Source organism: Colletes latitarsis, chromosome 7 (assembly GCF_051014445.1).
Source record: "Colletes latitarsis isolate SP2378_abdomen chromosome 7, iyColLati1, whole genome shotgun sequence".
In the NCBI taxonomy this organism is placed as follows: Eukaryota; Metazoa; Arthropoda; class Insecta; order Hymenoptera; family Colletidae; genus Colletes; species Colletes latitarsis.
The window spans coordinates 3,313,110-3,336,294 of record NC_135140.1 but is presented as its reverse complement, the minus strand read 5'-3'; the positions used below and the strand labels follow the sequence as shown (position 1 = coordinate 3,336,294).

The following is a 23,185-nucleotide window of genomic DNA, read 5'->3' as shown; positions in this document are numbered from 1 at the left end:
CAACTGCCTATCTAAAACGATCCAATATCAAACATTCGTACACTTATTCCTACGATAATGTTTCTCTGAACCAAATCGTGTTTGGATAAAATAACAATCGATCGAACAAGTTTGTTTCGGTATGTTTGAATATGATCTGCAATTCCAATACTATATTTTCCCCCACGATAATGATTCTCTGAACTGAATCGCGTTTGGATAAAATAATAAGCGATCCAACAAGTTTGTATCGGTATGTTTGAATACGGCCTCCATTTCCAATACAATATTTCTTCCCAACGATGTTTCTCAGAACCGAATCGTGAACACGTGTACACAGGTACGTGAACGATGTAAATCGGATTTTAAGCGTTTGACAGTCGGAGCTTCCGCGTCGACTGACAACGATTCACGCGTCGAATCGCGATGACCGTCGATCCGTCCAAGAGAGGAAGCTTATATAGCTTCTGTTACTTTCACCTCATTGTTCGAGAGCTGGATATCCAGTCACGTACTCGGAACACGTCGCGAAGACGGGCCCCACGGGACTTACTCCTTCATAGTCTCTGCGGTGTCACGTGCTCGGCGGAAAATTCGCGGTTTCGACGCCACGATCGGCGAAGGTACGGCGATTCGAGCACCGTCGGGTAGTCGTGGACGCGCGGGGGACGTCGCGATCTCGCGTTTTACGCGCACACAATAGCCGGGACCACGTGAAAGGCCCCGAACGTCACGAAATTCACGAGGCCCCGCGTACCTTTCTTCGCCGGAGCGTTGCTCCGTTCTTGCCGCGAAAGCGGGCCCAACCGGTTTACCTGTCCACGAACCTCGACTCGTGTCTAAACGAGCCACGCGATTGGCCGACACCTGGCCGGGGTCAGGACCGTGTCTACGACCGTCGAGCTTCGTCCAACTACACGGTGATCCGCGTCGAATTTAATTACATTTTGCTAAAACGCTTATTTTCTATATAATTTATACTAATCATATTGCCAGTAGTCTTGGCGTAAATGGTCAAGTAGATGTTAATACAGGGTGTTCGGCCAACCCTGGGAAAATTTTTAATGGGGGATTCTCGAAGCTAAAATAAGACGAAAATCAAGAATACTAATTCGTTGATGGAGGCTTTGTTAAAAAGTTATTGAAAAATTAAATTAAAAAATTTCAAATTATTCTGAAAAAATTATTTTTTGTTGCGGGCCTGAATTACAATCATTTTTGGTGAATACTTATACCCCTGAAATCCTACCCACTTTCGAGAAAAAAATTCGTGCAGGTACTGAAATTTTTAGACGAAATTAAAAAATTTCAAATCATATTACAAAAATTATATTTAGTACAGGGGTCAAATACAATCATTTTTGGTCAATACACATACACTTGAAATTCTACTCACTTTCGAGAAAAAAATTCGTGTAGGTACTGAAATTTTGAGACGAAATTAAAAAATTTCAAATCATATTACAAAAATTATATTTAGTACAGGGGTCAAATACAATCATTTTTGGTCAATACACATACACTTGAAATTCTACTCACTTTCGAGAAAAAAATTCGTGTAGGTACTGAAATTTTTAGACGAAATTATAAAATTTCAAATCATATTACAAAAATTATATTTAGTTACAGGGGTCAAATACAATCATTTTTGGTCATTATACATACCCCCGAAATCCTACGCATTTTCGCGAAAAAAATTCCTTACCGAAAATATAATGTCTGACCATAACTGTCTGGTTACCCTGACAAAAAAAAATTTCAAATCCTTCTGGAAAAATTATCTTCGATTGCAGGGGTCAATTGCAATCATTTTTGGTCAATAGACATACCTTCGAATTCCTACGCACTTTTGAGAAAAAAATTCCTCACCGAAAATATAATTTCTGGCCAGGTATGCTTCCCCGAAATTTCATGCAGATCTTTAAAACATCATAACTTCTGAAAGAATTGGACGATTTCAATGTTTAAAAAAGCAAACTACGCGTATTTTAGTGTAGAATATGTAGAAATTCTAAAAATATTCGAAAAGTTGTTCCTTGACCGCCTAACATGCGAAAAACCCCATAAAGATAGTCCAATTTTCAAACAACCATAACTTCTACATTAGTGGATATATTTTCATGAAACTTCTTTCTGAAGTAGTGCTCATGGGTACCTACAAAAAAGTAGTAGACAACTTTTCTGTAAGGCATCAGACAAAATTATTAAAAATGAAAAACGAATCTTTAAGAAAAACCGACAAGGGGTTGGTGCCTAAAGTCAGCGAAAAAAAAGAATTTCAAATCGTTCTGGAAAAATTATATTCGGTTGCGGGGGTCAATTAGTATCATTTTTGGTTATTAGACATACCGTCGAAATCCTACCTACTTTCGAGAAAAAAATTCGAGTAAGTACTGAAATTTTTAGCCGAAATTAAAAAATTTCAAATCATATTACAAAAATTATATTTAGTACAGGGGTCAAATACAATCATTTTTGGTCAAAACACATATACTTGAAATCCTACTTACTTTCGAGAAAAAAATTCGAGTAGGTACTGAAATTTTTAGACGAAATTAAAAAATTTCAAATCATATTACAAAAATTATATTTAGTTACAGGGGTCAAATACAATCATTTTTGGTCATTATACATACCCCCGAATTCCTACGCATTTTCGCGAACAAAATTCCTTACCGAAAATATAATGTCTGACTATAACTGTCTGGTTACCCTGACAAAAAAAAATTTCAAATCCTTCTGGAAAAATTATCTTCGATTGCAGGGGTCAATTGCAATCATTTTTGGTCAATAGATATACCTTCGAATTCCTACGTACTTTTTGAGAAAAAAATTCCTCACCGAAAATATAATTTCTGGCCAGGTATGCTTCCCCGAAATTTCATGCAGATATTTAAAACATCATAACTCCTGAACGGATTGGTCGATTTCAATGTTTAAAAAAGCAAACTACGCGTATTTTAGTGTAGAATATGTAGAAATTCTAAAAATATTTGAAAAGTTGTTCCTTGACCGCCTAACATGCGAAAAACCCCATAAAGATGGTCCAATTTTCAAACAACCATAACTTCTACATTGGTGGATATATTTTCATGAAACTTCTTTCTGAAGTAGTGCTCATGGGTACTGTTAAGATTCCACATCGGGGGGCGACCCGAATCGAGTCATACGCCCCTGTCGTTGCCTCGTCAGGACCGACGCGCGACTGTTTGGCGACGACGAGTTTGCAGTTGTTTCTTCTACGTTATAACGACATGTTTTACCTTTCCGCGACTACGACGTTTATTCATGTTATGTATAATTAATAAATCTTGTTTGTGAGTTAACACCATTTCATTTCCGAGTCTTCTAACCGGGAGCTGCCCTCCAAACAGGTTATGGGCCTAGATAGGAAATCGAAAGAAGTGTAACATCGGCAAATAACGTGTGTCGTGATTGTGTGTCTCCTGAGTTCGTGCGACATTTTTTTTCCAAGATGACGACGACGTCGGTTAAAATCGAGTCTTTGACGAAAGATAATTACGATACTTGGAAGATCCATATGGAATCGTTATTAATAAAGAACGAAATGTGGGATTATGTCAACGGCGAAACGAAAAAGCCGGAACTTGTAGAGGGGAACGCGGCATCAATCGAAGCGGTAAAGAAATGGGAGAAGGAAGATCGCAAGGCAAAGTCCGACATCATCCTTGGAATCAGCCCGAGAGAATTAAAGCAGGTGAAGGAATGCGTCACTTCCCAAGATGTTTGGCTACGTTTACAAAAGACGTATCAATCAAAAGGTCCGGCTCGGAAAGCCACGCTGCTGAAACGTCTTATGCTGCATCGCATGGAGGAAAATGATGACATTCGAGATCACCTCAGGGATTTTTTCGACACGTTGGATAAATTGACCGATATGGGGGTAATCCTGGATCAAGACCAACTGTCGATAATGTTGCTCTATAGTTTACCAATGAGCTTCGAAAATTTCCGATGCGCAATTGAATCGAGAGACAACTTACCGCCACCAGAGGACCTTCGAGTAAAAATCGTGGAAGAGAGCGACGCTCGAAAAAAGGACGAGCGCAGTGTCGAAACGAACGCACTCTTTGCGAAAAGGACAAATAGATATACAGGCGCGAACGCAAGAGGAAACAGTGAATCGAAAAGCGATCATAAGAGAAAAGTTAAGTGCTTTCGATGTCACAAATTCGGACACAAAGTGAGCGAGTGTAAACAGCTACCGAAGAACGTCGAACAGGCGAAAACCGGCTTCTTTGTCTCATTGAAGACCCAAGAGGCGTACAGTGTGGAAGAAAATAGAAGTGATACTTGGTGCCTGGACAGTGGGTGCACGGCACACATGTGCAAAAATCGAGAGAAATTCGCGAATGGGGTTAAAATGTTTCCCGGAAAACTAAATCTCGCGAATAGTGCATCGACGGAAGTTGCAGCGCGCGGAACTGTTTCTATGAACACAGTGGTAAATGGAAAAACAGACTTAGTTACTTTGAATGATACGCTACATGTCCCGGACTTACGTAGCAATTTATTATCAGTAAGTAAAATTACGGATAAAGGTTACAGTGTCGTGTTTGAAAAACACGTGGCGACGGTGGTAGACGGCAACCGAAAAACTGTTCTACGGGCACCTCGCGTAAACGGTCTTTACATTGTAAGGGAATCGGCACCTCAGTGTCGTACGGCCACTCGCACCAGCCCGATTTATCGATCGTTCGTGGCATCAGCTGAGGTATGGCATCGGAAGATGGGACATTTAAACTTTAAAGATCTTGAAAAGTGTGCTAGAGACGGTAAAGTACACGGAATAGACATTAAAAGATCTGGTAATTTAAAGTGCGATATATGCATTCGCGGAAAAATGTCTCGGTTACCTTTTACAAAGTCATCAGAACGGAGTTCTAGTTTATTAGAGATCGTTCATTCTGACGTATGCGGCCCTTTTCGCGTGAGATCGAATGGCGGTGCCGCGTATTTTGTGACTTTTATTGACGACTTTTCTCGATGGTGTGAGATCCGTATGATCAAGTCGAAAGATCAAGTTTTCGATAGTTTTAAAGATTTTAAAACGTATGCCGAGAATGTAACCGGAAAAAGGATTAAGTATTTGCAATCCGATAATGGACGCGAATACGTGAATACCGCGTTTGACAAGTTCTTGAACGAAGCCGGTATTAAGCGACGACTCAGCGTCACTTACACCCCCGAACAGAATGGGCTAGCCGAAAGGAAGAATAGGACGATTTTGGACATGACGCGATGTCTGTTGTTGCAATCGTCGTTACCAGATGGTTTTTGGGGGGAAGCCGCAAACACGGCAAATTATATACGCAACCGATGCCCGTCTGCCAGCCTCGGAGGTACAACACCATTTGAAAAGTGGACAGGGCGAGTTCCAGACGTACGTCATCTACGGATTTTTGGTTGCGACGTGTATTCTCGTGACAGGACACCGAACCAGGGGAAGCTCAGACCCCGTTCAAGAAGAGGAATATTCGTCGGATATTCGGAGACCTCAAAAGCTTATCGTGTGTGGGTTCCAGAAGAAAGAAGAATCGACATCACACGTGATGTTATTTTCATGGACGAAAACTCCATTGTAGAGAGGAAAGTCGATATACAAGAGAAGTCGACAACATCCGGAGAAGTAGGAAAATCTGAACCTACTGGACTTCTCGAGGTAGTATTATTCCCGAATGACGATTCAAACGAGGAAAGAGGACAGATTCGTCAGCAAGAACCAGACGAGATCGTCGACGTTGAATCGGGGGAAGTGAGTGCTAGCGATTCAGGCGACGACGTAGCTGACGAGCAAGAGGAAACACCTAGACGAGCGCGTGGACGTCCGCGGATCATAAGGACGGGTTTGAGGGGAAGACCCCGAAAATTGTTCCATACGGCTACCAAAGCCGAGGTATGTGATACCGAAGAAGTTTTTCTGATGGAAGTACCATTGAAGAAAGCGCTAAACGGACCCGATATGAGCGAATGGATTCGTGCTATGGCTTCGGAACTCATCTCCATGTTGAAGAACGACACCTGGAAGCTCGTACAACGACCTAAGGATCGGAAAGTGATTGGCAGCCGCACCGTCCTGACGAACAAGTATCATCCGGACGGCACTCTGGCCAGGAGGAAGGCCCGAATCGTTGCTCGTGGTTTTTCACAAAGACCCGGCATCGATTTCTCGGAAACCTTTGCCCCAGTCGCGCGCGTGGGCTCCATTCGACTAATAACATCTCTCGCTGCTCAGTATGATTTGGACATTTTTCAGTTCGACGTAGAGACTGCCTACCTGAATGGCGAATTGGAAGAAGATGTCCTGATGGAGGTTCCAGACTTCACAGAAGACGTCTTGGAAGAAATAATCCGAACCAACAGCGGAAACAGAGACATCCTGAGGAAAGCGAAGCAGATGTTGAGCGATCTGGCGAGCGGAGACAAGGTGTGCTTGCTTAAGAAGTCCATCTATGGCTTGAAACAAGCGGGACGTCGATGGCACATAAAGCTGAGCGAAAAATTAAAGCATTATGGGCTTTCTCAGTCATCAGCAGATTCCTGCGTGTTTTACTCAGGAAAAGGAGAGGACATTTTTATCGTTGTCGTTTATGTGGACGATATTTTAGTCGTTACACGAAATCAAAAGAAGGTAAACGACCTTGAAACTTATCTGTCAAAGTGTTTTCAGATGAAGAAACTAGGGAAAGTCAAGTATTTCCTAGGGATGGAATTCAGCAAGGACCAGGATGGGATAAGTATCAATCAGAAGGGATACGTCAACGACTTGTTATCCAGATTTGGTATGGTTGACTGCAATCCTGTAAAAACTCCCATCGACCTGGGCACCAAATTGAAGAAGATCAAGGGGGAACTTTCACCTGTACCGTCAAAACACCCATATCGAGAGCTAGTGGGCTCGTTGATGTATCTGGCCGTTTGTTCAAGGCCCGACATCGCTTATGCTGCGAGTTATCTCAGCCAGTTTAATTCTGGACACGACGAGAGTCATTGGAACGCCGGAAAACGCGTGCTGCGGTACCTGAAGGGTACGTCCGACGTGGGACTTCGATATTATAGGAAGCTCGAACCTTTGACTGGTTTCGTCGATGCAGATTGGGCCAACGACTCACAGGATAGGAGATCTTACTCCGGATTTGCTTTTGTATTAGGCGGATCACCAATATCCTGGGAATCGAAGAAACAGAGGACGGTGGCTCTTTCGACAACTGAGGCAGAGTACATGGCGTTAGCTGAGGCAACCAAGGAGGCCATCCACCTTCGACGTTTCATGTTCGAGTTGGGGTTCGACGAACTTGCATCTGTGCAAATGTTTGATGATAATTGTGGGACCATCAAATTGGCAGAAAATCCTGTGTTTCACAACAGGAGCAAGCACATAGATGTCAAACATCATTTTGTGCGAGAAGTCCTGGCAGAAGGATGGATGAAACTTCAGCATCTGCCATCTCAAGACATGGCCGCTGACGTATTCACTAAAGGGATCTCAGGATCAAAACATTGGGCTTGTTTGAAAAAGCTCGGATTAAATTTTTGTTGTCCATAGGAGCACGGCCGACGAATGTTCCGGGGAAGCATGGGATTCTATTTCAAAGGAGCCCGCGCTTTGGACATCATACGACTATGCACTTATGCCTAGTGCACGTCGAGGGGAAGTGTTAAGATTCCACATCGGGGGGCGACCCGAATCGAGTCATACGCCCCTGTCGTTGCCTCGTCAGGACCGACGCGCGACTGTTTGGCGACGACGAGTTTGCAGTTGTTTCTTCTACGTTATAACGACATGTTTTACCTTTCCGCGACTACGACGTTTATTCATGTTATGTATAATTAATAAATCTTGTTTGTGAGTTAACACCATTTCATTTCCGAGTCTTCTAACCGGGAGCTGCCCTCCAAACAGGTACCTACAAAAAAGTAGTAGACAACTTTTCTGTAAGGCATCAGACAAAATTATTAAAAATGAAAAACGAATCTTTAAGAAAGATTGACAAGGGGTTGGTGCCTAAAGTCAGCGAAAAAAAAGAATTTCAAATCGTTCTGGAAAAATTATATTCGGTTGCGGGGGTCAATTAGTATCATTTTTGGTCATTAGACATACCGTCGAAATCCTACCTACTTTCGAGAAAAAAATTCGAGTAAGTACTGAAATTTTTAGACGAAATTAAAAAACCTCAAATTGTTCTAAAAAAATTAGTTTTAGTTGCAGAGATCAATTACAAGCATTTTTGGTGAATAGACATACCCTCGAAATCTTAACCATTTAAAAAAAAAATTTCTTACCGAAAATATAATTTCTAGCCAGAAATGCTACCCTGAAATTTCATGCGAATTTTTAAAATGTCATACCTCCTGAACGGATTGGACGATTTTGATGTTTAAAAAAGTAAACTACGCGTATTTTGATGGAGAATATGTAAAAATTGCAAAAATATTTGAAAAGTTGATCTCTGACCCCGAAAAATGAGAAAAACCACATAAAAATGGTCCAATTTTCAAACAATCATAATTCCTACAATAGCGAATATATTTTAATGAAACTTTTTCTTGAAGTAGAACTCGTGGGTACCTACAAAAAAGTATTAGACAACTTTTTTGTAGGGCGTCAAACAAAATTATTAAAAATCAAAAACGAATTTTAAGAAAAATCAACAGAGGGTAGCTGCCTAAATTTTTCGACGAAATTGAAAAATTTTAAATCGTTCTGGAAAAATTATTTTCGGTTGTATTGGTCTATTACAATCATTTTTTATCATTAAATATACTCCCGAAATTTTACCCACTTTCGAGAAAAAAATTCGAGGTGTGAAATTTTTCGTCGGGGAAAAAAAATTTCAAATCGTTTTGGAAAAATTATTTTCGGTTGCGGGAGTCAATTACAATCATTTTTGGTGAATAGTCATACCACCGAAATCTTGCGTATTTTCGAGAAAAAAATTCAGTACGGACGGAACTTGAAACGTTAATAACTTTTTAACGAATCCACCATTAACAAATTGGTATTCTTGATTTTCGTTTTTTTTTTGGTCTGTAGAATCCCCCATTAAAATTTTTCCCAGTGATAGCCGAATACCCTGTGTAGTGTTTCAGTCTGTAAAAGCAAATCTACAAGGTGTTCCACAGAAAATGGGTTTTACATTGTTAGTTTGTCAGTTTCACGAAATGAAAAATAGCCAAACCTATCCTAATATCTCGAAAACTATTGAATTCCCTTCCCTCCATCCCCCATAAATTTCTGAGAGGTGTTTCTTTTCTAAGTACGGCCAAAAACCCAAAACTTCGCGACTCTGAAAGAAATAACTCGCATGGGTCTAAATAGAGTTCGCTGGCCGAGAGTTAATAATATTGTTTGAGATATTAATTTATTAATTCTTGCATTTCTAACATTTACCCGTAAATGTTTGATTAAATACGGACAGTTCTTCGAGCTAACCATCGTGTTACTATGTTCCGTGGAAAAAGAACCCTCGGTGTGTAGTAGGAGTAAGGAAATATTACTTCGAAGCCGCCTGAGGGTCGAATTCCGACAGTGCAAACACAGCCATTCGCTGGCTCGACTCGTATAATGCCTGTGTACTCTCGTTCGTTTAATTTTTAAAGAAAAATAACACAAAACACAGAAATTAATAATCTCTTCTCGCCGTAAGGAATTAAAGTATGCATTTCTATTTTATCACCTACGACCCTTAAATTTGGGGAACCGTGTTTATGTACTCGAGGGAGTTGCAAGGAAACAATTCGCTACCCCTGTTACGTATTACCATTTTTTAACAATTCAAATTTCGTAATGCGTAAAGCAAGAAAACACCTCCGACAGAAATATCTTCTCCGCAGTGTTTAACAGCTGGTAATAAAATGTTTCACGTTGGAAAAATATTTCTGTACTTTATTTGCCCCATCCGAACGAAAGATATTAAATTTATATTCATCTGTGAAAACAACGTTGTTCTAGCATTATATCCCTTCCCACAAATAAAATTCTTTAGAAAAGAAATTCCTAAATACAAAGAGCTCGATTAAAATGTTATTTCAAGCCGCTATCTACGTGCATTCGTTTTATGTTTCTCGACGCATTTCGAAATGTCAATATAAAAAAAAAAAATATATGAAAGGTTACATTTTGACTGACAGAAACGCACTCCGTTCTGTTTAATCACCGTCGACGTTCAAGTTTCTTTTGCAAAACCATCGCACGGGAGTTTTTCCGTCAAAGGTGTCCCGGCAACTTGAACTTCCACTTTCGTCACGATAAATAGATTCATTAATGCGCGTAAAATGATTACGTCGCGGCACAGAATCCTCGAATATACCTCTGTCCCAGAGCGCAATAATAGCGTTGCGTTTCTGCAATTTAACTTCGAGCTACCGGCGTTCCCATTGGCTGGAAACTTCTCATCGTGAAATTGCTCCTCGAGGACACGCGAGAATCAGATTGAACTGGCGCGAAATAAACCAATGTCGATTCACCGCGTTCCATCGATTAAAAAGCCCCCGAAAATGCCAATATTTAATTCCTTCTTTCCGTATAATACGATCTTTGTCAATTGAAATCTGGGACGGTATTTCGCCCCGGCGTTGCTCCGTTCCTCGAGACCGCGGGAACGTTCCGTGTAGCCTGAGGGATAAATCTTCAAAGAGCATAAGTCAAACTAGAATTTCAATCGTTTCCATTGCGGAGGTATGATCGATTGGCACCCGAGGTGGATCTATTTCGGTGGAAAACCCGTTGGATTCGCGCCAAGGAAGAAAGGGAACTGCTCTTACCGAGAACTGCTCTGTGCCCCTTCACCCTTCTGCCGATGTTGGGCGAGACCAGGCTCAGTCTGTCGCTTCTGGCGCCTAACAGAGGGCTGGGGCTCCTTCTTGGCGGTGGCTGATCGACGAAAATCCCGTAGCTGCTGCCGGCGTGCACGTTATTGCTGCCACCGACGGTTCCTACGCCTCCTGCGATACCCCATTCCGCCACGCTGTCGATCGAGCTGCTCCTTGGCAGACAGGAGCTGGTCGTGCTGCACTCTCGTCTGTCAATCAGTAACATCGTCTCACAGATATTTGGTCCAAGACTGGCGCGCGACTGCTTGCGTAAATTTCGTGGACGTCGTAACTGTCGCGAGATCTCAGGGGAAATGAGGGGAAGTTATCGTCATACGTTTCGTAATGGAGGGTGAATCATTTGGCTCTTTCACCCTAATTGTTCTTGCAAACTACGTGTTGCATAAGAACATGTTTCGAACGAAAATTGTTTGGCAGAAATTTTTTCCTATTTTCCTTTATCATCAAATTCCTCTGAATACGAACGTTTCGCTCTGACAGAGTTTTCCTCGGAGGCACCGTAAGCGAGGATCGTATCCTTTTAATATTATTAAATAACGACGATATACGTATTATAATGAATGCCAATTTAACCCCTTGACGTCCATGCCCGAGTCTGACTACTTTGAAAAACGATATTTGTTTAATCCAACGGTTTAAGGGATGATAATATTTGTTTTCCTTCAAATTATACGTCAGATGCAACATTGTAATTAACAAAAACTGCATTTTTAGGAACAAATCCAATAAAGAAAACTGATCATTCTTGGTTAACCCGAAAAATATGAGCGTTAAGGGGTTAATAAATTTTAATTTTTAGAAATTTGAATCATACTTGATTCCTGGGGGAAAATGATAATATAATAGTTTACATGTTTACTTCTTCTACTTTTATCAATTTCTAATTGGCAATGATTTATTAATCTTTATTACTAATCATTATTTATTGTATATTCTGTAATCTAGTAACTTTATGAATCACATTTGGCTGCTGGAGCAAAATGATAATATAGTAGTTTACATGTTTACTTTTTCTATTTTTATCAATTTCTATTTATATCTAGTAACTTTATGAATCACATTTGGCTGCTGGAGCAAAATGATAATATAGAAGTTTACATGTTTACTTTTTCTATTTTTATCAATTTCTATTTATATCTAGTAACTTTATGAATCACATTTAGCTGCTGGAGCAAAATGATAATATAGTAGTTTAGATGCTTACTTTTTCTATTTTTATCAATTTCTAATTGGCAATGATTTGTTAACCCTAACCATTATTTATCGTATATTCTATAATCTAGCAACTTTATGAATCACATTTTGGCTGCTGGGACAAAATGATAATATAGAAGTTTACATGTTTACTTTATCTATTTTTATCAATTTCTAATTGGCAATGATTTGTTAACCCTAACCATTATTTATCGTATATTCTATAATCTAGTAACTTTATGAATCACATTTGGCTGCTGGGACAAAATGATAATATAGTAGTTTACATGTTTACTTTTTCTATTTTTATCAATTTCTAATTGGCAATGATTTGTTAACACTAATCATTATTTATTGTATATTCTATAATCTAGTTAACATTAATTATATATTCATATATAGATTAAATATTTATTAATCTATAGATATTAAATCAATTGTTATTAAATTGTGGATTATATTTTAATATATAAATTGTATATTCGATAAACCCATAGATAATTGTATATAATTAGACTCTTAGTATATATAAATAGATGTATTATAGAATATACGATAAATAATGGTTAGGGTTAACAAATCATTGCCAATTAGTTAATTAACTTTATGAATCACATTTGGCTGCTGGGGCAAAATGATAATATAGTAGTTTACATGTTTACTTTTTCTATTTTTAGCAATTTCTAATTGGCAATGATTTGTTAACCCTAACCATTATTTATTGTATATTCTATAATCTAGTAAATTTATGGTTTTGTTAAAAATTTGTATTACTTGTTTGGTATAAAAAGGAAATGGAACATGTCTATTAAATTTTAATTTTTATAAATTTCTACAATGTCAGAATCAATGATACTTTTAGTAGAAAGGGTTCAGCCTTATAATTTGAATTATATTTGGTTGGTGGTGAAAAATGATAACCTAGTAAACTGTAATTTATATTGTTGTCTCTATTCAGGGGAAACAATTCTTCTATTTCTTGTATTTGTCACGTTCGCGTCCGCTGATGAATTATTACTGCGGAATTAGAAGATTCTACATGTTTGTGAACATTGGAACCGAAGCAAGCGTTAATAATTTGTTATTCTATAATCAATAGACTTTCAAATAGCGCGATTAAATGTTGTACATTATAGTTAATAAACTCAAGGTGTTCTTCATGTTTTAATAAAAAAGAAAAACAGCAAATAATGAATTGTTGCCGTGTATGCTCCTCTTTGTACCACTTAATAATTTTTTATTCTATATTCAATAGACTTTCGAATAGCACGATTAAATGTTGTACATTATAGTTAATAAACTCACGGTGTTCTTCATGTTTTGATAAAAAAGAAAAACAGCAAATAATTAATTGTTGCCGTGTATGCTTCTCTTTGTGCCACTTAATGATTTTTTATTCTATATTCAATAGACTCTTGAATAGCATGATTGAATGTTATACATTATAGTTAATAAACTCAAGGTGTTCTTCATGTTTTAATAAAAAAGAAAAACAGTAAATAATTAATTGTTGCCGTGTATGGTTCTCATTGTGCCATTTAATGATTTTTTATTCTATATTCAATAGACTCTCGAATAACACGATTAAATGTTGTACATTATAGTTAATAAACTCAAGGTGTTCTTCATGTTTTAATAAAAAAGAAAAACAGCAAATAATTAATTGTTGCCGTGTATGGTTCTCATTGTGCCACTCAATAATTTTTTATTCTATATTCAATAGACTCTCGAATAGCATGATTGAACGTTGTACATTATAGTTAATAAACTCAACGTGTTCTTCATGTTTTAATAAAAAAGAAAAACAACAAATAATTAATTGTTGCCGTGTATGCTTCTTTTTCTACCACTTAATAATTTTTTATTCTATATTCAATAGACTCTCGAATACCATGATTGAACGTTGTACATTATAGTCAATAAACTCAAGGTGTTCTTCATGTTTTGATAAAAAAGAAAAACAGCAAATAATTAATTGTTGCCGCGTATGCTTCTTTTTCTACCACTTAATAATTTTTTATTCTATATTCAATAGACTCTCGAATACCATGATTGAATGTTGTACATTATACTCATAAACTCAAGGTGTTCTTCATGTTTTGATAAAAAAGAAAAACAGCAAATAATTAATTGTTGCTGTGTATGCTTCTCTTTGTACCACTTAATAATTTTTTATTCTATATTCAATAGACTCTTGAATACCATGATTGAATGTTGTACTTTATAGTTAATAAACTCAACGTGTTCTTCATGTTTTGATAGAAAAGAAAAACAGCAAATAATTAATTGTTGCCGCGTATGCTTCTTTTTCTACCACCTAATAATTTTTTATTCTATATTCAATAGACTCTCGAATAGCATGATTGAATGTTGTACATTATAGTCAATAAACTCAAGGTGTTCTTCATGTTTTGATAAAAAAGAAAAACAGCAAATAATTAATTGTTGCTGTGTATGCTTCTCTTTGAACCACTTAATAATTTTTTATTCTATATTCAATAGACTCTCGAATAGCATGATTGAATGTTGTACATTATAGTCAATAAACTCAAGGTGTTCTTCATGTTTTGATAAAAAAGAAAAACAGCAAATAATTAATTGTTGCCGTGTATGGTTCTCATTGTGCCACTCAATAATTTTTTATTCTATATTCAATAGACTCTCGAATAGCATGATTGAACGTTGTACATTATAGTCAATAAACTCGAGGTGTTCTTCATGTTTTGATAAAAAAGAAAAACAGCAAATAATTAATTGTTGCCGCGTATGCTTCTTTTTCTACCACCTAATAATTTTTTATTCTATATTCAATAGACTCTCGAATAGCATGATTGAATGTTGTACATTATAGTCAATAAACTCAAGGTGTTCTTCATGTTTTAATAAAAAAGAAAAACAGCAAATAATTAATTGTTGCCGCGTATGCTTCTTTTTCTACCACCTAATAATTTTTTATTCTATATTCAATAGACTCTCGAATAACACGATTAAATGTTGTACATTATAGTTAATAAACTCAACGTGTTCTTCATGTTTTGATAAAAATGGAAAACAGCAAATAATTAATCGTATGTTCTTCTTTATACCAAACAACTTTCGTTCGGAAATATTTTTTTATACAACATGTAGTTTACAAGAAAAATTAAGGTAAAATTGTTAAATGGCTCACTCTGTATACACGGATCATTATTTTGTCTCAAACAGGTAACCTGGAACAGAAACGTGACCGAAATTAATACTTCTGTTATTGATACGTATTTCGTCACAGATTGATTTTGGGGGTACAGAATCTGTATCTGACATTATCCTCCTTTCACTGAACCGAATTTTCGAATCTCTATTACGTATAAAATATACATTCTCGTTTGTTTAATATAGAAAATTCAAAGTAAAATGTGTACTGTAGCGAACGTCGGAAAACTTTTTCTATATTTTGCTCGATCAGTCATGGAACGTGAGAGGAACATGAAATGTTACTCGTAGCGTCGAACCGGTGATTTCCGGTCGCTATTTCCGTACCGACAAAAGAATATTAACTGGCGTTTAATACCGCGTACGGGAGGAACCTCGTAGGCAAACGATACTATTAACAACGCAAACGGGACATTTTACGCGCTACAATTGTGATTCTTTCCCATTTCGAGGACGCTCGTTTCATGCAAATATATACCTGTTTCTTATTCTACGACTGAACAACTTTCGTTTCGCTCTTTTATTCGTCCCCGGCGCAACGGCGAAACGAGGAACGGTGAGTAATGTTAATAATTTAAAGAAACTGATTTGAATCCCCGGCGCCAGCAAATTACCCCTCAACAGCGTCACCGTTGCTTCTGCTCGCGTTTTTGTTCCCTCGAGGGATCTTTCTCGGAGCAGGGAACCTTTAGTGCCAGGTCATCCCGTAAGTTCCTGTCATTCGACATTTTCAGATTGACGAGGGTGACGCTCGTAACGCATAGTGAAAACAAAATTTCTCTGTTCGGAAGATTTCTGAAATTTTAAACACGCCGATATAAAAAATTCATAGACTTTCATAGGTTTGCAGAAACTGTCTCGATCGTATGGCTGAATGAATATTTTCCTAAAGCGTCTGATAACTGCAGATGAGAAATGAATTTTATACAACCTGTCGTATAAATAAAAATTACTAGAAAAATTCACAGATTTTCATAGGTTTGCAGAAACATTCTCGATCGTATGGCTGCGTAAATATTTTCCTAAGGCATCGAATAACTGGAGGTGAGAAATGAATTTTATACAACCTGCCATATAAAAAAAAATTACTGCACTACTCCGTGTGTTAGAAAAATATATTGTTGACAAAGAGAACCAAATATCTGCCTTGCTGTCACGCACACATACAGGGTGTTCGGCCAGCCCTGGGAAAGATTTTAATGGGAGATTCTAGAGGTTAAAATAAGATGAAAATCGAGAATATGAATTTCTTGACTTAGGCTTTGTTAAAAAGTTATTAACCTTTAAAGTTCCATAACAACTGGACCATTTTTCGGTGAACAAAACAAAATTTCAAATCGTTCTGAAAAAATTATTTTTAGTTGCAGGGGTCGATTATGATCATTTTTGGTGAATAAACATATCCCCGAAATCCTAACCACTTTCGAGAAAAAAATTCAGTAAGTGGAGAAATTTTTCGACGAAATTAAAAACTTTCAAATCATTATGAAAAAATTACTTTTAGTTGCAGGGGCCAATTGCAATCGCTCAGCGATTCAACGACTAACGACACTGTAAAACCGCATCGCGAATCACTTTCTTCGGGTCTACGTACAGTTCATAGAATTTCTTTTGCCTTTAAACGTGCCAAGATAGCAAAACATGAATTTACGAATGCCATAAAATTGTTGCAAAGACTTTTTGCTATTGCGTTCCTGCATATAATAGTTCCGGGATTTTATGCACGGTTCTTGGACGAAAATCGGTGGATCGGGTCGATATTTAAACGGTGGTTTATGAAAGTATTTTATAAAATCTTCCATATATTATACTTCCGATATTTGAAGCAAGGATAATACAAAATCGTCGTTGTTTCTTAAAAGTCATTTTAAAGTTTGTAATTTAAGAATTGTTATGAAAAACATTTTCGATGCTAAATTTCGCAATTTTTTTGTTTTAACGATTCGAACTATAAATATTTGTAAAAATTGAATGGAATCGTGATGAATCTTGTAGAATTATCCACGAAAGCTAAAACTTTTACGCAGCTGTTGAAAGGTTAAACACGAGGTCGATTATTCGAAATATTAATTGTAAGGAATGTATTATGTATTAGTATTTATTATTCGATTATCGGAAGAAATTTATTAATCGTATGTAATATAATGAGTTTCGAATCACACACTTGCGCGTGTATTATGAATAATGTATCGTCAATAACGTGTACTATATGTTTCAAGATAAAACTATGCTCACTCTACTGACGATCGAGCCAGAGTTAAACCGCGAAACGAATGAATTTTTTATTTGATCGTTCCAATAAAGATCTACGCGAATTAAAATTAAAGTAAAATAAATTTTATTCGCCTGAACTTTCCAAGATATTGAATAAACTGGATATCACTCTTAAATATCATTCTGGACATAACTTTCAACAAAGTTTTTACATTCCTTAACATAATTCAATTCTTCTTCCACATGTTACTAGAAACGTTAACTTTCATTCGTTTTTACAAGAAATTGTACTAGAATGATTCTATGTGAGAAGTAGAATATTTCTGTATATAACGATTTCATGTTTATACAAAATATCCAATAAACAAAACTAGGGAAAAGACGGTGCAGGACGATTTTCACTGTATATAAAATTTGTCAAAATTGAAAGTAAAAATATGTAAAAGATACTATTAAAATTCTTGCGACCATTACAAAGTGTTGGGTTTTCCAAAAAGAGCGATAGAACTTTTAATTCAAATAAAATAAAATCTACAAAATATAATTTGAAATACGATATTATTTAAATTACAATCACGATTGTGTTTAGTGGAGTAAATATAATAATTAATCAATTTTCGATGACTGACATATACAGGGTGTTCGGCACCCCTGGGAAAAATTTTAATGGGAGATTCTAGAGGCCAAAATAAGACGAAAATCAAGAATACAAATTTATTGACTGAGACCTCGTTAAAAAGTTATTAACAATTAAATTCAAAAATTTCAAATCATTCTGAAAAAATTATGTTTGGTTGCAGGGCACAATTACAATCATTTTTTATCATTACACATACCTTCGAAATCCTACCCACTTTCGAGAAAAAAATTCGAGTTCATCTCAACTAAAGTGTGAAGTTGAAATTAAAAAATATCAAAACGTTCTAAAAAAATTATTTTTAGTTGTAGGGGTCTATTACAATCATTTTTGGCCAATAAATATACCCTCGAAATTCCACGCATTTTCGAAAAAAAAATTTAATAAATGGATAAATTTTTCGACAGAATTAAAAGATTTCAAATCATACTAAAAAAATTATATTTAGTTGCAGTGATCAATTATAAGCATTTTTGGTCAATAGACATATACCCGAAATCTTGCGCACTTTTGAGAAAAGAATTCCTTACCGAAAATATAATGTCTGGCCATAACTGTCTAGTTACTCTGAGAAAAAAAAATTTCAAATCTTTCTGGAAAAATTATTTTCGATTGCAGGTGTCAATTGCAATCATTTTTGGTTATTACACATACCCCCGAAATCCTACTGAGTTTCGAGAAAAAAATTAATTACTGAAAACATAATGTGAGGCCTGAAATGGTTCCCCGAAATTTCATGCAAATCTTTAAAACATCATAACTCCTGAATGGATTGGACGATTTTAATGTTTGGACAGACAAACAACGCGTATTTTGGTATAGACTATGTATAAATTCTAAAAATATTTGAAAAGTTATTCCTTGATTCCGCAAAATGAGAAAAACCCCATAAAAATTGTCCAATTTTTAAATATCCATAACTCCTACAATAGTGAATATATTTCATTGAAATTTTTTTCTGAAGTAGAGCCCATGGGTACCTACATAAAAGTATTAAACAACTTTTCTGTAGAGCGTCAAACAAATTTATGAAAATTCAGAAACGAATTTTTAAGAAAAATCGACAGGGGGCATTTTTCGGCGAAATTGAAAATCTTCAAGTCGTTCTGGAAAAATTATTTTTGGCTGCAGGTGTCAATTACAATAATTTTTGATGAATAGACGTACCCTCGAAATCCTACCCACTTTCTAGAAAAAAATTCAGTACAGGCGGAACTTTAAACGTTAATAACTTCTTAACGAAGCCTTCATCAACAATTTAGTATTCTTGATTTTCGTCTTATTTTGGCCTCTAGAATCTCCCATTAAATTTTCCCCCAGGTGTGGCCGAACGCCCTAAAATATAACGTAAAAGAAATAAACGTATAATGCTTTTTCACAGCACAATAATTATTCAAACTATTTAAATAGAATGAAGTATATTTAAAATTTCGTGCTTCGAATCCTTCCTCTTATTTTTCTGTTTATTATATCTCGAATGTTAATTTTGTTTGTCCAGTAAATTTGGCATTAACTTGTATTTGACTCTGTCTCCATGAGGAATTTCTGTCCGAAAGAAAGAAATACACCGAACGGAAGTCGAGGCACGTTAGCGTTCCCGACATTCAAATCGGTCCACAAAAGCCCAGGAACTTTTAATACTCTCCCCCTCCCCAACCCTCGCGATGAATGAGAGAAAGATTAAAAGGAAGCTTTGAGCTGCTCGCGACAACTAGTATGTACTAATTAATTCGGATGCTTTTGACTCTGGGAAGGCACAGATGAACACTCTATTTCCAATCTTGGCCCTTTCAGAATAAAAAACGACCACCTTTGCATACGATAGACGACCAGATTGGGCTTCCAGATTACATGATTCTGCTCCCTCTCACCCTCTGCGCGCGTTCATTTTGATTTTTCGGATGTCAAAGTCACCGGAAGGAACTAACCGCGAAGGCTGACGCGTTGTTTCTTTGTGGACTTCGGAGCTTTCATTTCACGTTGTCGAGTTGCTATTTTTCGCGAACGCGAACGAGACAAAGCCCTCACGTTCGATCGAATTATTTATTTACACGAGAATGTCACAATAACGTAAATATGTATTCGCGAATGTAATTACACGATTCAACCAACAATAACAAGCTTTGTAGAGCCCTTTTTTGTAAGGAGTATATAGAACTGTTAATATTTTAGAACATTTAGAAACTTTACCTCTTCGTTTCTACAGTTTAATGCTAAAATTAATTTTGCAATTTTTATTTTTTCGTTTATAGGTCGTTCTAAAGGTGATTCGAAATAGATGAGATTGCATAATTGTCTTTCTTAATTGATCTGTTTGCCAATGGAAACTCTTAAAGACAAAGGGTAGAGAAAATTGATGCAGTAAATACTGTTACAACACTATTCCTTGGAATTTAATTAAAACTGAGAAATTTACTAAAAGCGAAGTTAATCGATATGGCCCCAATGTTACTAATCTCTTGGTCTTCGTCAGAAGAGATTATTTACGTCAATAGAATTACTTATCAATAAAATTACTTTGTTATATTATATTCATATAAAAAGGGGGCTAAATACACTGTGCAGAATGCCAAGAAAGAAATAAACAAAGTTTCTAATTCCGTAAACAAAATTAAAAAGAAATTACATGTATCGCCAGCATTTCAACCATATCTCATCTATGATCATGATCTATACCAGGAAGTTATTTTTCACCGGTGTGTGTGGTAGTAATATATGTTTTGACACAGCTTCGACGCGGTTCGTTGCGCATCGTTGTACCAGGAAAACGCGTGAACTATAAATAATTTTTAACGCCAGCCAAGGGGAGATAATTGCTTCTCCTCTTGGCAGGGGGATAAGGTTTCAGAGTTGATGGCCAAGGAAAGGTCAGACACACGAGAAGATAACGGTAACTACGATAAAAAAAAAAAAACCACCTACTCAGCCAAGCTAAATTCGACTATACATTTCCTTCGCGCTGCTCGATGTTACCATGAGATTGAATCAGCTGTTTTTTTGCTAATCGAACAGAAGTTCTATGTCAGGAATAATAATTAGAAAGCACTGTGTCTCGAAAATGTCTAATTGTTTCTCTGTTCACCATAAAACCACTTCAAAAAAAAGAAAAAGAAACTGATTTGGGTATTCATAAAATTGTTATTTAAATTATTTGTTGAAAATATTATAAAATTAACAATGGACAAAGTCTTCTCTGAAGATGACTTTTAATGTTCGGTTTCGAAAATCAGATGCATTTTAACGATGTTAGAAATTTGTTAAGACAAAAAAAGCTTATATTTGTAATATTTATTAAGGAATATTCGATATTTAACTGAATACTTCTTTTTAGTATTGCTTTAAAATATAGTACAGAGAAGCGAACCTTAAAGAGCACACGAAGAGAGAAAGACGAAGTGGAAGTAGTATAGGTCGTATATTGGTCAGACGCGATTACAAGAGTAATTCCAAACAACAGTACTATTTCTTTTAAATTAGTATTTTTATATTGGAATTCTGGCTCACGCGTCCTTCAGTAAATATCAGTATTGCAATTTACTGTTCATAATGTTAGATTATTTTCTACTTTGAAATGAATTTATTTCTCTTTGGTCAAAAACTTAAAATCCTGCCACGCTCAGAAGTAATAATAAAATCTTGCTTAGGATGATTATACTCTCACTATATTATTCTTTTTTCGTAACAAAATATGAACAATTTATGATACTATCATAATGCCTAAGAAACAGAAATCCTTGGTATATAGAGTTTCAAGTAGAAAGAGTAAATAAGAGTCAGACGCGGCGAGGTAATCTAAAATAAATAAATTTTCAAATTTAATTTGATCTCAAACACGTAGCATTTATACAAACAAATATTATTCTTCGGGTTTGACTTGTTTTCCACGTAGAATCACCCTCGTTCCACCCTGCTTTATATAATTGGGAAAAGTATTATTATGTTTATTCAGTTACTTTTATATTACAATATTTAAAATAACTTAAACACTCGACCAAATAAATCTGTATATTTTTCTACGTAAGTACTATTAATCATCCTGACAAAATCGAGCCAAAGGAAGCTGAAAGTTTCGTGAAATACGACGAAACTTCGAGCCGAGATCGCGTATTACTAACTCATACCATTCATGCTGGACAAAGTACCATTGCATTTGTTGAATCGTTACTCGGTATCAGAGAACCAGGTAAACTTGGTAACAAATGTTTGCAGCAATAAAACTTCTCACAATTACCTCTGCATTCTTGCATTTTTCCTTTTTACCAGTTAACATTCATTTACGCTCTTCAAGCGCAGTAGTAAAATTGAAATTAGCAATTTAGGCAGAAGTTTTCTTACTCTTATATAGAGTAATTAATACATTCGAGAAATTTCTCATTAACTGCATTCAACGTTGCAATTTCATAGATAAAAATTTTGTCAAGTATATAGCCATCAATATATATAGGCTGGGAAAAATTTTAATACAGGATTCTAGAGGCCAAAATAAGACGAAAATCAAGAATACCAATTTCTTGATGGAAGCTTTATTGAAAAGTTATTAACGTTTAAAGTTTCACCCAGAACAATGTGAAATATTTTAATTTTGTCGAAAAATTTCACACCTTCTCGAATTTTTTTCTAGAAAGTGGGTAGAATTTCGGGGGTATGTCTATTCACCAAAAATGATTCTAATTTACCCCCACAACTAACAATATTTTTTTCTGAACGAAGTGAAATATTTTAATTTCGTCGAAAAATTTCACACCTTCTCGAATTTTTTTCTAGAAAGTGGGTAGAATTTCGAGGGTATGTCTATTCACCAAAAATGATTGTAATTGACCCCCGCAACTGAAAATAATTTTTTCAGAACTATTTGAAATTCTTTTTTTTCGTCGAATTTAAGCACCTAATTAGATTTTCGGTGAGGAATTTTTTTCTCGAAAATGCGTAGGATTTCGGGGGTATGTATATTCACAAAAAATGATTGTAATTAACCCCTGCAAACGAAAATAATTTTTTTAGAATGATTTGAAATTTTTCAATTCAATTTTTTAATAACTTTTTAACGAAGCCTCAATCAACAAATTAGTATCCTTGATTTTCGTCTTATTTTGGCCTCCAGAATCCCTCACAAAA

At 36.1% G+C, this 23,185-nt stretch overlaps 1 protein-coding gene across 4 annotated transcripts in view; it reads right to left on the bottom strand.

Annotated features, from left to right (window-relative positions):
- The window catches only part of Wake (ankyrin repeat and fibronectin type III domain containing protein wide awake), a 225,862-nt gene that overhangs the window by 73,660 nt on the left and 129,017 nt on the right, over window positions 1-23,185 (bottom strand). For all 4 annotated transcript variants that reach the window (XM_076769202.1, XM_076769205.1, XM_076769203.1 and 1 more), the window contains one exon: window positions 10,765-11,021. In XM_076769202.1, the coding sequence (XP_076625317.1) occupies window positions 10,765-11,021 (257 nt within the window). The remainder of the gene's footprint in view (window positions 1-10,764; window positions 11,022-23,185) is intronic.